We start from the raw sequence: 16764 nt of genomic DNA, 5'->3' as shown, positions 1-16764 counted from the left end.
TAGTCTTCGCCACATCAACCTGGACAGATGGGTCCCACCTGTTAGTTTGCTATTAAACGGCTCATTATTCACTTGGCGCGGAAGTAGTGATCTTTTGTGATTTTTGGCAAAAACGGTAGTTTTGGAGTACCCTAGACACAAGTATGATGGTTTTGAGCAATTTACTCCACATGTGGGGATCACTGTATTTGTTTATTTAGAAAGAATGTTAGACTCAAATGTGAACTCACCACCAATTTCAATCTTCATAAGTAGGAAAGATTACTATGGGGCTCTCAAAAAATAATAGCAGTGGTCATTCAAATCAACTATAGAGAGCTATAGTCGGTATTTCATAACATTACCGGACAATTGTACATAAACACCATATACCGGCACCCTGCTCAAGCTGCTATAGCGAGGCTAGCCGGCTATTATAACTTCAACCTTAATTCCATGGATAAGATTGTACTCTATCTTTATGCGATGTTGACTTCCTGAGTAATTACCGGGGCAAAGGCGCCAACCTCACCGAGGAGCTCCCTGTTCTTGTGCTGCTTCACCTCCTTCTTGTAGTACCCCTGCCCCTGCTCGCCTCCGCCGAAGGACTCCTTTGTGGTGGTAGTGGTGTACGACATGATCCTACCGTCGTTGTGCCCGTAGCTGTGGATGTGCCCATGCCCGGGCCTGCCTGAGTCGAAGAGCCCGTGGGCGGTGTTGGAATACATGGTCCTGCCACCGCCACCGCGGCCTTGCCCGTGCATGCTGGAGTCGAAGCACTGGACGTCAGTGGTGTTGGAGTACATGTTGGTCCCGCCATACCCATGGCCGTGGCCGGTGCCAAGGCCGTGCTTGCTGGCGTCGTAGCACTCGGTGGGGGTGGAGTAAATCGTCCTGCCGCCGTCGAAGCCCTCGTCGGTGTTGGAGTATGGCATGGGCCTGCCGCCGTTGTAGTAGGCCGCCATTCTAAGAGCAGGTGGTGATGCTAAGCTAGCTAGTGCGATGGGTGCAGGTATGTGTTGATACTTGCTTGCTTGGCTCTCACAAATGTGCCGTGGGAGGGGTGTATTTATAGCGTGGCGAGTGGCAGTGAGAGGAGACGACGGACGGTGGAGATGAATTGGAGAGCAAAGATGATTCCATGATCGCCTCTATTATTGAAATCAAAATATTTGGGACTGTAGTTGTGAACATTTCCGGCATCGTTTTGTCGCTGCCGACAGATGTTATATACATATATAGCCTTGATGTGCAAAACTTGCCAAGATTCATTTGATCAAGTTGTTTTCTCTCTTTTGGGAAAGGGTATGGGATAGCCATAATTGGACAACTGGGAGTTTTTTTTTTTTGCAGCACTCAATAAAGTTATTCTTCTTTCCCCTGCTTTCAATAGAGCATCCATATCTCTAACTCTAGTACCAAATGAAAATGTGTTGCTGTAACTCCCTTTCTCGTCACATGGTTCTTATTAACAGTTCAGCTGATGACTAAGAGCAACTCTTAATAAACTTACTAGTATATCAAATAAGCTATTATATATAAAAAGTAATAAACAGGTTAACCAGATATAAAAAAGAAATTGATAGAAATTACCACAAAGATTAGAAAAATACGACCATAATTTTAATATACTTAATTTTATAGCCTTTTGGATAAGATTTAAAGTAAGAAAATTACCCACCATTTTCATTATAACTTTAGTGGAGAAAACGTTTCATGATGTGAGGTGGGGCCTAATAGATCGATGTATGCACGTACGTATACATTCATCTGGAAGAAAAAGGTTTGCTTATTAGATTCGATCTCCCTAAAAAGAAGTTACGATCGATCAGACTTTTGCCTTGCAAGGTGCCTACGATCCAAGGAAACAGTACGTGCGGCCCTCCCTGAGAAAATATTGGTCATATCCTAAAAGAGCACACGCCCTTCCTTTAAAGAAAGGAAAATAAACAATATGCCCTTCCCCTAAAAATCAGATAGCACACCCTAGCTCCTAGAGTTAAAACAGCACGCCTGCATCTCCATGCACTTGCGGCAGGCAGGCGGCCATGTAGTGTGCTCGCGTCACGTGTATGGGTGATCGGTCACCTCTCAATGGCGGCCTCATGCAGACCTCTTGGGGAGAGAGACCCAGTGGAAGGAGGAGCTGCACAAAGTGATATCCATGCAGGAGTACGGCGCTATCTTTATGATAACAGATTGGCACTACAGGCTGCTGCTATCGCATGTAGCATTTCCCTGTGCATGTCGATCTAAAGCCATGCGACGCTCAGTAGCACCGGCTTCTGTTCCAGTGGTGGGCGAATAGTGTGGCGAAAACAGCTGCAATGATTACACGGAGCCATAGAGAGGCATACGTGCTCCTCCTCCGCGTCTTGCACCGTGGCGTCCAGCCGGCTGCACACGTCACAGGGGTATGCCGTATGCATGTACTATACGCGACGTGCCGAGGTTGGGTAACCAAGACGTCTAGAACTGGAAGTTGTATTGTTAATTTGGCACAGCGAAGACACGAGCCTACATAGGAATGCACACGAATGGCGTCCGCATCCATCCAAATGTATTGCTCAGGTTGGGAGACAAGGACTTGCTCCACGTATATTGAAGAGCTTTTAAATTGATGGTATACATCCCCCGCAAAAAAAATAAAAATTGATGGTATACATATTCTGGAATGTGTGTTAAGGATTTATCAAGTAGCTTTGCATAACATTAATTGTGTCTAATAAAGATCTCACTTTTTTGTTCTACCTTTCTAATATTTCGGCAGAATAGGGAAGTTGATTCCAGTAAAACAACATCATTTGTCCATCATTGCTTCAATAAGGGGTAAATGCAACAGAAATGAATTGTTACTTAAGGTAAAGCTGCTCTTGCTTGATAATACACAATTCCAGGATCTCCAAATTTCTTAGACGCCCTCTAACATGGAATGGAAGGATTATCACCTACAATATATACTATTATTTGTAAAAAAAAAATAGCACTATTGATGTATTAAAAAACTACTTACTAAAATATACGTGATCAACAAACAAAAAAATTTATCAAAACAATTAAGCTTCATTAAGGTCCCTCAAAGCCAACATATATCAAGATTCACCGGTCATGTTATGATCCTCCCCATGTCTCCAATCATGATATATCAGGATACAAATACAAAATCTGCAAAAACCAATCTTCATATTTCTAATGAGCCATTTGAGCAGTCTGCCAAAATAGCGGGACAATTTTTTTTACTCGGTGTGATGCATGAACCGTTTTCACCCAGCAATGTTTTCTATAGGGGCCAACCAACGAGTAAGTAGTGCTTGAGAGACAAGCATGAAGTTGGTGATGTCATTGTCCATGTTTTTATGACAAGGACTTACAAAAAATGGACCATTAATTAGAAAGCTATGCAGTGATGGGGCCAAATGGAATCCAAGAACAGTAATTTTGCTTTTCATATTAGATAATTGTGTCAAGAATGTGCCATCCTAAATAAACAAGGAGATGCCAGGAAAAACACAGCCTAGGCTCATCTTTTTTGTGTGTGTTGATTGAGAGGGTTATGGAAAAAGGTTTGTAAAGGAGAGTATATAGGAGAGATAATTTATTTTTACAACTTCTATATTTAAAAATAGATGGCGAGTAGAAAGATTTCACTTAAACTTGCTTAACTTTGACTACCGCATATCAACATAGCAATGAAATAACATGATTAATTAATGTAAAGACTAATTCCCTTTTGAGAAATATTTCCTATTTTTTTGTTGCGTACTCATTTAAAATGGTAGTTTTCGTATTTGCAACTTTGGAGCATGCATAAAACATCACTCATTCCATAATGGATGGATTAAATGAGAGGGAGAAAGACTTATCCAAGGGAAAATAAAATTTATCAATTTTTTATTGATCTATGCCAACATATTTAAAGTCATTTTTCTATTCAATTCATTACTTATTTGGGAAAATATTAATATAATCTTACATATTTGTATAGCTATGATTTTAGTATAAAATGACTCACACATGTTCACCAACCGAAAAAAGGTAACTCGGATAGAAGATACACAATAAAGCAACATACTAAGCCACTATAACCAATAACTTATTGATATGTCAAACCTTATTATTATGGTACCACAACTTATATGTGCATGTCATTAGCCTACCATTCTTTTGTTGGATCCTTGGTATTTTAATAAATCACAATCCATACATCTCTTGTGGTAGGTGCTTCGATTGTAACCTAATTATATATTGTTTGATGATAGTCAGTAGATCTTCATAATTTAATAATTGTATACCTAACAAACAGCGACCTAAGCTATTTTTTTGGTTACATTAATGCTCTGGTGGGCCTTAATTACTGTTTGGACCTCAAAACACATAATTTAATAATTGTATACATAACAAACAGTGACCTAAAATTTGAACTTTATCTCTCGAGACCTAACATCACGTAAAAACTACTAGCGACCTCACTATGTAATAACATGTGTGGACGACTCGAATGCAATATTGACATAAATGGTCTTTCTAGAAATGTCAGAATACTTATCAGCACACATATTTATTATTAAAGATGTAGCACAAGTGATATTACATTTGGCAAAATATTTTTACTTTCCATCATGTAATATTAATTTTTGTGAAACACCAAAAATATTGCTTGAACACTTTCAACGAACTAAAGGCGACGCCCTCACATTTGCGGAACATGATATGACAAGCCATGGGAACCAATGGAGTAGACCACAATAGCCACAATATTACATTGATGCAGCCACAAGACCTTATTCCATAAGACACCATCTCAACCATCTAGATGTTGTCTCGACGAAGAACACACAAACTTGACAAAGAAGATACCTAAACTCATGAGGAGGTTGATACGGTTCCACATCTCCCGAAATCTGGTAGGATGTTGAAGGGGGGGGAGTAAATAGAGGAGATTGAAATTTGTGGATTATTTTCCTAACAAGTTGCCATGGAAGGCCAACCCATGGCCACAGACCTGACCCAAGCCACGGACTGTGTGAAAGTAAGGGCCACCAAGAAGGAAAACTAGGGGACCTTTTGAGTGATACACTCAAGCTCTGGATCCGACTGGATCAGCCAATTTCATGAAAGGGGCCTAATAAGAAGAGAAGAAGACTCAAGAAAGGGGAAAGTGAAGGATCATCCTGGTGCTTTCAAGCTGTGTATCCAATTTGGATAGTCTACTTTCATGGTTGGGAGCTAATAAGAAGACGACAAGACTCGAGAAAGGGGAAAGTGAAGGATCAGCCTGGTGCAACCCATGAAAGCACTGGTGTTCCGTACATAGTAGATTGGCCAATGTTCTTTTTGGCAAGTAGTGTGAACGATGTTTTATTCGAGAGAGTGGGTATTTGTGTCAAACTTTGCTTAGATAAATATATGAGCCAACAATGCTCATTCTTATTGCACGTGTCTTAGCTCAACTAAATCAAATGGTAATGTAAACCAATATCTAACACAAAATGACTGTTTTAATGGATATATAGTATAAATGCTCTATAACGTCATAGACCAAATTCAAAATAAATCACTTGCAAAAAAAAAACTTTAAAATGAAAGTATGTCAATCTTGAACGTGTTAGAAAATTTACATATGCCTACCTGAAAACAATCAAACTATAAAATATTTTTCAAATAAAAAATATGACAATGCAACATGATAAAAATGCCAAGGAAATTATACAAATATAATTGAACAACAAGACCGATCTTAGAAATTACAATTGGTACACCATGCATAATTTCCAATTTCTCTTTAGACCAACCAAATATATGGTCATATTATTACAATTATAAAATTCTAGCATGCGCATCGACCGGGCCACTTTACTAGTTTACTCTTAATAAATTTTACCCCGTATCCAGTTGATGCCTTTGGGGGATGGGAGTGGGCAACTTAGCATACATAAGTATGAGTTCTCTTAATAAACCAAAAATATTAGACATGGATTTATTTATGTAGAATGCAAAGTGATAGATATGAGTTAGCTAAGTAAACCCAAACTATTAGATTTAGCAACACAAGCCTACTTCAATTCTCATAGAAAAGAATATGGCCGTGGTTCAAACATTTTGTACAAACAGATCTCATATTTGGTCAAGAAACAGTAGATAACTACGATGGGGTATATGCAACGTGTTGCTTACTAGCCACTCAACTACATATTCTAATAATCTCAATCTCATTTCATATGTTGCAGAGGGCGGTGGTTGGTGTGGTTTCTATCACTATGTATTGCCGTTCACTTCGACCAAATCATGCTTTCATTTCTCTTTTCTCTTTCTTGTTTTTGAGGAAATTTCTGTTTTATTAGTTTGGTAATTGTGCGTTTTTGATATCTTGATTAGTTATGGATATCGTATTAGTGTAGAGGCCGACTGTAATTGGTATATTAATGATATTAATATATTCCCCTTATTAATAAAGATGGGTAGATGCTAGATTCCACATTCGCACGCACCGAAGGGGGACAAGAAATTATAAACTGTCTTTTAAGAAACAGACTAAGAAACACACATATGCTATGTCACACTCAATTTGAAGTAATATTCCACAACACAGATGCTATGTCACAATCAACAATAAGTTAAATTCAATTGTTCACATTTTGATTCGATTAACTACTAGGAAAAAATATTTCTCTAAAAATTAGGGTCCCCAATGTACACCTCTGGGGCATATCTAGGTACCGTTTTATGCTGGGACCTAACGTAGCAGCGCCTCAAGTGATAGGCTAGTGAATCGGCGTAGTAACGTGCTTCTACTGACTTTTGTTTATTATATTATTTGTTCCGTTTATTTTTCCCTTTTTCATATATATATGTATTGAATATTCCAAATGTATATATTTGAAACATCGGTTACTTCAAATTTGTAAAAGGTGTTCATAGCGCGTTAAAATATTTTCTGTGTTTTCAAAGAAATATTCATGCAAATTAAACCAATGTTGATAACATTAAAAGAATGATCGTGGCATTTAAAAAAAGCATGCGTAAAAAATGTTCATTAAATTTTTTATAAATGTTTATACAATGTAATAATAAGTTCCATGTAATTCAGAAAACAATGTTTCATACCATTCAGAAAAATATCAAAACATGTACAAACATTTAAAGAAATGTTATTGACATTTTAAAGGTGTTTATACAATATAAATATTTTTTTCACATAATGAAATAAAAATTTCATGCCATCAAAAAATTCAACGTGTTGAAAAATGTTTAACATTTATTGGAATTTATTTTCTAAAAATGTATTTATTTATTTGAAAATTGTTCAACTTGTACCAAGAAAATTTGCCATGTGTATAAAAAATGTACAATGTGCATTGAAAAAGGTGGACATGTGTTGAAATGATAAAAATAAAATAGAAAAATAGAAAAAAATATAAGAAAACCGGTGAAGAAACACAAAAAAGGTAAGAAAAAACACATAGAAGCTTCTAAAACCGGTCCAAACCTGTCATAGAAGAGTCCTAAAACCGCTTTCCAAAAACCCAAATCGGGTCGGCCCATCTAGTGATCGCCTACTACAAAACGGAGTACGCCTCACAGTAGGTGAGACATACCATTCGAGGAGTTCTCCTCGTCGGCGCTCCTTGCGCCAGATAGCGCAAATAGCATTCACACTAATAAATTCATATGCCTGCCCAACACAGTGGCTCTCCCGCGAGAGCGAGCTAGCGGCTGAGTGAACGGTCACACGAGAGATTTCGCTGTAGACCACTGATCATTTGACCTGCTGACCACTAACTTTGAAAACACTAAGTTGACTGTGAACCATTGACATGGACGTTGACCGTTAACTTTTAACGGGATATATTTTTTGAAAATTAGGTGAAAAAAATCAGTAGATTCCAATGCAAGCCCACAATTTGAAAAAAAATCATGAGTTTAAAAAAAGTTCCCGAATTTGAAAAAAAAAGTTCATGGATTCTTGAAAAACCAATTCATCGACTTGAAAAAGAGTTCACGAACATAAAAAAACAATTCATCAACTTTGAAAAAAGTTCACCAAATTGGAAATAATATTCATCAATCTTGAGAAAATTTCACGTACTTGGAAAAAGTTCATAAATTTTCAAAAAAATTAGTGTTTTTCAAAAAGTTCACCGACTTTGGAAAAATTCATCAATTTTTCAAGCAAGTTCGTATTATTTTAAAAAAGGTTCAGAAAATTTGGAAAATTTGAATAACTTTGAAAACAAGTTCATTGAATTTTCAAAAACTTTGCGCATAACCTTACCAAGAAACCATAAAACATTCGTGCAGAAGAATTTGACAAATGAAATCACAAAAACTGAAATGGAAAAAGAAAAACAGACCAAAAATATGGAAGAAAAAAAGAACAAAAAAACCCGACTAGTAACCTGCCTAAGAACCAACAGGAAAAATCTTGCTGAAAAAATGCGGGAAGACTAAGACTGGCACTATAGTACTAAACATGCCGGCCCATTCTTTCCCAAATAGTACTAAACATGACTAGCACTATAGTACTAAACGTGCCAGATGTGCCTCTAGATGGTGTGGAAGGCCCCAAATAAGATTTGGGGCATTCGCACTGCCTATGGCTCATTGTAAGCTACTCCTTGTTCACGTGGGCCAGAACACCAACGTCACATTTTGCCTTCTACTCTCGCAGTTGTCTATTCCAACAAGAGGCCCACATCATTGGTAAAATCGGCCAATTATTATGCAAGATTTATTTTTGACAAATCACGGAATAAAATTTAATTCATTGTTTTTATATAATCAGTCCAATAATAAGTCAAATATTATTGAAGGAGTAGAAGTGTTAATGTTTTGTGAAAAAAATGTTCACACAGATCGAAACATAATGTTCATGTGTATAATTTTTTTCACAGGTCACAAAAATATACATCATGTATTTTTGAAACGTGATAATATATTCATAAAAGTATTCATGAACAACGAATTAAATATATATGTATGGCCAAAAAATACTCACAAAATTTGTCTTCGATGTGAAAATGAAAGGTTTGTCAAACTTTAAAAGATATTTATCAGTATGGAACCACGTTCAAGAGTTTCAAAATAATGTCATATACATTCATCGAGAATGCAACATACAATTTTTTAAAATATCAAAGAGAAAATAGAAAATATTTATTTTGTATATCTCAGACAATTTTATTCATATATCTAAAAATGAAATCAGACCAAAAAAAGGTAAAGAAGATCCCAAAAAACTTACCAAAAAGGTATAAAAATATAAAATTTTAAATAAATTCATCTGTAATCACATAGAAAAGAAAGGCTAAAAGGGGGAAATAAAAATATCAGCTAGTTTAGCTGGGGCAAATCTTGTGGGAAAAACATGTAAGGCAAGTTGTGTATGTCCGAACATCCTTTGACTTCAAGGAAATATAGACACATTCTAATGGCAAAAGACTACTTGCTCAATCGACATCTGTCTTTGCGTGTCGACTCACAAGGCATGCTAGCAACACAAATATTCTAGCTACGGAAGCTGAATCAGTTGTTCACTCTTGCTTTAAAATTAGTGGGCACTTAAAGGAATAGGTCAATACAATGCATATACCAGATACCTGCAGGAATGCCAAAAAAATATAAAAAACACAATATATCCACAAATTTCTAAATTTATTTTTTACAATATTACTTTTTCAAAAACATCAAAACTTTCAAAGTAGGTTCTATAAATTGTATCAAAAAATGATGTGGAAGTTTACTAACTTTTTCAAAGAGGGCTAAAATTAATGAAATATCTCTAAATATTTATATTTGTGTTAAATCTCTGTGTAATGTTTCAGAAATTGATTGAAATACGAAGCAATAGTTGAAATGTTGGTAATGATTTATGAATTTTATTTATAACTATTTTGGAATGAACATTTTGTGTGTAATAATATGGCTGAAATGAGTGAAACATGTATGAAACAATAAATGAAATAACCTAAACTAAAGTCTTGATGTGTGCATATATAGTTTCCGATCTTTCACACTTCCCCAAGCTCATTGCAGAACTTTTAGTCTTTATTAATTTATAAAGATTCCCTTTGTTTTGTTGGCACTAACCGCCCGTCCCTTGGAGCGGCGCTGCAAATTTTCTAATGTGTTTTTTTATTACAAAATTGGTCTTCAAAATATTTGTATTTCAAGAAATATCTCATTTCTTCCGTTTTCTTTGTTCACAGATTTTGCTCAACCTTTTGTAGTTTTATATATTTACTGGGCTTGCAAACACGTGTGTGGATCCGCCACTGGGCAGTTGTTAAGGGCCAGTTTTTTCGGACAGCTTAGGAAATAAGCTGCATCTCCCAGCTTAAATATATAGTGTTTTGACACTTGAGAGACAAACAAGTTACTCACAATGCTAGATACATCTGTTTGAGCGACAAGTAATATAGATCGGAGGGAGTACTGATGTTATGAAGTTGTTGGGTGACCACACTTATAGACGAGGACATTTTTGGGAGACTGAGAAAATTTTCCCTATGTTTCATACGGAGGAACATGAGAAGACAATGGCTCCAATGTTTAGATCTAAATCAGCCAACGTAGAACACCATATTATTATTAACTAGCAAAAGGGCCCATGCGGTGCAACGGAAGAAAAAATGTAAACTCCAAAGGCCAAACATTTTTTCAATATCATTAACATTTTTTAATACATGATCTTTTTTAAAAATCATCCACATTTTTTGATTTCCAAACGGGTTTTTGCACAATTACGAAATTTTTTTGAATATGAGAAATTTCTTTAATATTACAAACATTTTTGTAATCCACAATTATTTTATAATTTATTGAACATTTTATGTAAAATATATATTTTTAAATTTTTTGGAATTTTTTGAAGTAGAAAATTATTTAAAGGAGAAAAAATGAAAACAGAAAAAGAAAAAAGAAAAATAAGAAAACAAAATTTAGAAACAGACTGTCTGCACATGAGCCGGCCCAAACGGGCACGCTGCATCTTCTATCACCGCACAAACCGTAGTATAGGAGGTCCCTACTATGTGGGCTGGCCCAGACCGATGATTTCCCTATGTGAAACGTTTTTTTATGACTTATAGGTGGCATCACCCCTCAAAAAAAACCTTACAGGTGACATCGGTGGGTAATATTTTACAACCTTGGGCGCAATTTATGTGGCATTAGTGGGTAATATTTTGCAACTTTGGTAGCAATTTATGTGATGTATCGGCAGAAGCACTAATGACTTTATTATTACTAGCAAATATGTCTGTGCGTTGCAAAGGAAGAAAAACAATCAAATTATGCATACGTGCTAGAGCTAAAAAAAACTCTGAAACATATGCCAGTGAGTTGAAACATCTGAAATCATGTCATAATGAGATAAGGAAGTTTTAAAAAGTCATTTCAAAAGCTAAAAATCTGATGGTCTCATCACGACTTGATTTTCTAAGACGCCACAACAAAATATTTTTTGGCTGAGCAAACTGCATTGATGGACCTTGCCTAAGCTAGACTAATGGATGATGTGTCTCGCCTTAACCTAGGCTCATGGTGTTTACCCTGACCAGTAAAACTATGATATCAGAATAAACATAGATGTGTATGGAGACAAAAACTAACCCATAGAAAGTTGTGTCAATTTTTTTGGGCTCAACCCTGTACTGAACATGGAAACCTTTTTTTAAGCGACTCACATGTACTAAATAAAATCATAAAACAACCTCTATAGATCCCAAAAAACCCTCTATGTAAGCCGGTTAGCTTTGTTCATTATTTACAGATCTGTTTGAATTTATCATTTTTTCTAAAATCATGAGTATGTTTTCTGCGAACATTTTTTGAAATGATGATTTTTTATATGCAAGTGTTTTTTAAAATACTGAACATTTTATGATTTTCCAAACATTTTTTAGTTCATGAAAATTTTATGATTTCTCAGAAACAATGCAAACAGTTTTTTAAAATACTGGACATTTTATGATTTTCCAAACATTTTTTGAATTCATGAACATTTTATGATTTCTCAAATAAAATTGAAAACTCGCAACTTTTGGAAATCCCGAGTTAAGTGGTAGAAGGAAAAACAGAAATAAGAAAAGAAAAAGGGGGTGTCATGGCTTGGCTCATGAACACATGCAGGGCGGAGGAGGCTCGCTCGCTGTTAAGAGATAAAAGTAGAGAAAAAAGGGTAGTACCCGGGATCGAACCAGGGGTGGAAGACAGCAACTCTAGCCATTGCGGTACGTATGTCCTTCTAATATATGTAAGGGTATCATTGTATTAGAGCTGAACCGGATGATGACAACTTTGAAAAAAAAATGAATCGTTTCGAGCACCAGGATTTGAACCCTGATGAGTTGGAGATACCACTGTCCACCTAACCATCTCAAGCACAGGTTGATTTGCAATAACCCCTTTATTATTAGGTAAAGATTAGGTAATAGATAGATACTTTAATATTATTTTTTTGCATCGACCATAATATTATTTCTTATTATTTTTCAAGACCACGCAATCCATACACGCGTAAATACTCTCGACCCGTATTGTACCACACGCAAGTTACACCACAGAGCACGTGACTGGTAGCACGAACGTACGCATGCAGCTAGCTTATTGTAGATGAGCCGAAATTAAGAGTACTTAAGCAACACATACATGCAGCATGCCTGCCTGCATGATGCTCCGTCGATTTTATTATTGGAGTCTATACGACGATCGATCGACGTTGGTAGCGTGCACTTAGTTGCAGTAGCCGTTGTGGACGGGCATCCTGTACTCCTGCTGCCCGCCGTAGGCGGCCTGCTTCTGCTCGCGGTGCTCGTGGTACGCGTAGCCGCCGGCGCCGAGCGCCGCCGCGCCTGCCACGCCGGCCTCGATCTGGTGCTTCCTCGCGTGTGCCGGGTCCTTCTTCACCTCGTACCCCTCATACTGCACACACACGCCATATTCAAAGATCATGCATCTTAATTAGTACATGGATAAATTGTACTGTGTAAATGTGATGTTGTTTTGTTGGTGAAGTTAATTAATTGATTACCAGGGCGAAGGCACCGGCGGCGAGGGCGCCGACCTCGCCGACGCGCTCCCTGTTCTTGTGCTGCTTCACCTCTTTCTTGTAGTACCCCTGCCCCTGCTCACCACCGCCGAAGCACTCCTCGGTGGTGGTGGAGTAGGACATGGCCCTACCGTCGTTGTGCCCGTAGCCGTGGCCGTGCCCATGCCCGTGCCTGCCGGAGTCGAAGCACTCCTCGTCGACGGTGTTGGAGTACATGGTCCTGCCGCCACCACCGTAGCCGTGCCTGCCGGAGTCCTGGAAGCACTCCACGTCAGTGGTGTTAGCGTACATGTTTGCCCCGCCATGGCCATGGCCCTGCCCGTGCCCGTGGCCGTGCTTGCCAGCGTCGTAGCAGTCGTCGGTGTTGTTGGAGTACATGGTCCTGCCACCGTCGAAGCACTCGTCGGTGTTGGAGTAGGGCATGGTCCTGCCGCCGTTGTAGTAGGCCGCCATTCTAAGACCAGGTGGTGATGCTAAGCAAGCTAATGTGATCAACGCCGGTACGTGTGGCTGCTTGCTTGCTTGCTTGTTGCAAATGTGCTGAGGAGGGTGTATTTATAGCGCGGCGAGTGAAAGTGACCGGAGAAGATGGACGGTGAGGTTTGGCGGACGTGGAAGATTCCATGATTCCCTCTATTATTGCACCATTCTCTTGCGAGTATAGCTGTTACTTGTCGACACTCGGCAGAGAAATTTTGTGAAAACAAAATGAAGAAAAAAAACATTATCCTTCTTATCAGAATCTCTAAGTTTTGCACCCAGCTACCAACAGATGTTATATAGATTCTAGGCTGACATGCACAATTGCCAAGATTCGTGTTCTTCTCTCTTTTGGGAAAGAGTATGTGATAATTCGACAACTTGGAGCATTTTTTTTTTTGGAGCACTCAGTAAAGTTATTCCTGTTTCCGCTCCTTTCAGCAGAGCATCCATATCTCTCTCTCTTTTATTGCGAATAAAAAAATTGAAAATGTGCTCCTGTAAGGCTGTAACTCTCTTTCTCGCCACATGGTTCTTATTAACAGTTCAGCTGATGGGTAAAAGTTACTCTTAACAAACTTACTGTCATAAACTTTAATCTACCCTCAAAAAAAAAACTTTAATCTTAACAAACAGATTAGTTGATGTGTTTACACGGTATTCGGTTGATGGCTCGGATAGCTGAGACTAAGCATACATAAGCATGAGTTCTCTTAGAGTGTACCTAAAATATTAGAAAGCTAGTTAGCTTAGTAAGCCAAAAGTATTAGATTTTGTAACACAAGCGTACTACTTCAATTCTCACTGAAAAAATAACACGCAGTACAAACAGCTCTCATATTTGGTCAATAAACAGCAGATAACCATGATGGGAGATATTTGCAGCGCATTTCTCACTTGCCACTAAACTGCATAATTAGTCTTAGAATATCTATGGCAGTTCATATGTTTCCAAGGGTGGTGCTTGGTGTTCTTTCTGTCAGTGTGTGTTGTTGTTCACTTCAGCCATGTCAAGCTTTTATTTATATTTTTATTTTTTAGGAAATTTCTCTTTTTTAAATTTGGCTATTGTGCATTCTCAGTATCTTGACTAGCTCTTGATATCGTATTAGTGTAGAGGTCGAGTGTAATTGGTATCTTATTGATAATGATATATTTCCTTAATTATAGAAAGATAGATATATGATAGAATCCACAATCGCTCACACCAAAAGGCGACAAGAAATTATAAAATTATTTTTTAAGAAGCATACTAAGAAAATTCATATGCTCTATCACAGTAAACTTGATGTAACATTCAAAAACACATATGCTACGTCACAATCAACCTGATGTAAAGTTCAATTGTTCACATTTGATTTGACAAAAATTGTAATTTTCCATGTTAATGCTGAATATAGATAATGGGAACCAAGGACTCAAATATAATTCCACAGCTAAGGAATATTTGCACGAAACACACATGAAAAGAGAGCATCTTAGTTGTGCACTTCCTGATCTCTATACACCAGGATTTCAAGCCGTTTAGCTTCAACAGACGAATTTACACTACGACGAAATTATTCAGATATGTTATGTATGTCAAAAGCAAAGGTAGTTTATGAATAAATATTGCTCTGAAAACCAGGGTCCCCTGTGTACTGCCCTAATGCTCGCTGTAAGCAACTCCTCGCTCCCGTGGGCCAGCACGCAAACATCGCAATATGCCTTCCACTCTCGTAGTTTTGCATTCAACCAAGAGGCCCATGTCACCGGGTTTTTACGGATAATTAATAGGTAAGATTTGTTTTTGAGAAATCTAAAAAATGTATTCAGTTTAGTGATTTTATATAATCAGTCCGACAATAATATTCTTAAATGAGTAGAACTGTTGATGTGTTGTGAGAAAAATTGTTCACGTAGCTCAAAAGAAAGTGTTCATGTATATAGAGTTTTTTCACATGTATCAAAAAATATGGTTGTGTATTTCAAAAGTGTTAAATAGTTTTTAAAATATTCATGTACAATGGAAAAAGCATGTATTCAAAAAAGTATTTGTGATTTTTTAAGAATATTCTATATGAAAACGAAAGGTATATAGATCTTTAGAAGATTTCTATGTGTTTGAGAAAAGTACAAGGGTTTCAAAAAAATGTCTAATAACATACACAAAATATTTCCAGTATTAATCAACAAAATGACAAAAATAATTATGAAAATATGAAAATAAAAATGTTTATACATCTTAGAAAATTTGATTCATAAATTTACAAAACGGAAATCAGACAAACAAAAACGGAAAAGATGATCTAAATTAACTCAAGAACATAATGTAAAATTAAAACTAAAAAATAAAAACACTTAAAATTGTTAATATATGAACTAAAAAGAAAATAAAAACGAACCATAAAAAGAATAAAAATACCAGCCGATGTAGTTGGGCCAGCCCATGCACAACACACATGTATGGCGAGCTGTATATATCAGTCCCAGTGGCAGCATATAGTGTTTGTAAAGTATATCAGCTTCCAGCATTAGTTTGATGTCCATTTTGATTCCCATGACAACGTTCCAACATAACAAATGAAGGCCGAATAAACAATTATTTGGACATGCTAGCTGTCCACGGTCCAATACCCATTTTGATGGTATTGGCAAAATTACCGAGTTGAGGCATTTCTATCGACTTTTAGGGCCTCTTTTGTAGGGTAACGCAGCAGAAAACAAAAAAAAATTCGACCTACGCACCAGTCCAGGACCACTATGGAGACTGCATACATGGTTTGATCTTTTTTGTTACCGACTCATAGAGCAACGGAAGTAGAGTCGATGACGAACGGCGGTGCAGATCCCCGCAGCTAGATTTACAATCTCCCAACCGCGAGGATGTATACCCTCATCTGCCCCTCGGACAGCCCTTCGGGAGGTGGTCAGACAGTCCCCCGAATGGTGTCGCGGACAGCCCTTTGAGAGGAGCTTCGAAACTCGGACAGTCATTCGGGAGGACATTTGAAACTCGGACAGTCACACAGACAGCCCTTCAGGAGGCACTCCCGAACTAAGACCGAAACTACGATCTCTCTATAGAGTTGCACACATACGGTGCCATCTATCCGGCAGGGCTTCTCCGTCCAGAACTAATTCCAGCCGAAAACGAGACAACCTTTTGGCTCTACGAAACTATTTCGCTAGGAGGGAGAGAGAGAGAGAGCCAGATCATGCATGGCATTTGTATGAGAGTAAGGAGTGAGTGTGGAGAGTGCCTCTTCACCTTTATT

General features: G+C 37.6%; 2 protein-coding genes across 2 annotated transcripts; both read right to left on the bottom strand.

Moving 5' to 3' along the window:
• Positions 1–243: 243 nt before the first annotated feature.
• On the bottom strand, positions 244–1008 carry LOC123063569 (uncharacterized). The gene has a single exon (XM_044487389.1). The coding sequence runs from the start codon at positions 942–944 to the stop codon at positions 459–461; it is 486 nt and encodes a 161-aa protein (XP_044343324.1). The 5' UTR covers positions 945–1008; the 3' UTR covers positions 244–458.
• An 11420-nt stretch (positions 1009–12428) lies between these two features.
• Positions 12429–13573, bottom strand: LOC123063566 (homeotic protein female sterile). Its single transcript, XM_044487387.1, has 2 exons — positions 13010–13573; positions 12429–12900 (listed from the first exon to the last, which is right to left on the bottom strand). Exons 1-2 carry the CDS (start codon positions 13478–13480, stop codon positions 12712–12714), a joined length of 660 nt encoding a protein of 219 aa, XP_044343322.1. The 5' UTR covers positions 13481–13573; the 3' UTR covers positions 12429–12711.
• Positions 13574–16764: the final 3191 nt, after the last annotated feature.

The sequence above is a fragment of the Triticum aestivum genome, chromosome 3A (genome assembly GCF_018294505.1).
Source record: "Triticum aestivum cultivar Chinese Spring chromosome 3A, IWGSC CS RefSeq v2.1, whole genome shotgun sequence".
Classification (NCBI taxonomy): Eukaryota; Viridiplantae; Streptophyta; class Magnoliopsida; order Poales; family Poaceae; genus Triticum; species Triticum aestivum.
This window is presented reverse-complemented; position numbering and strand designations above follow the sequence as displayed.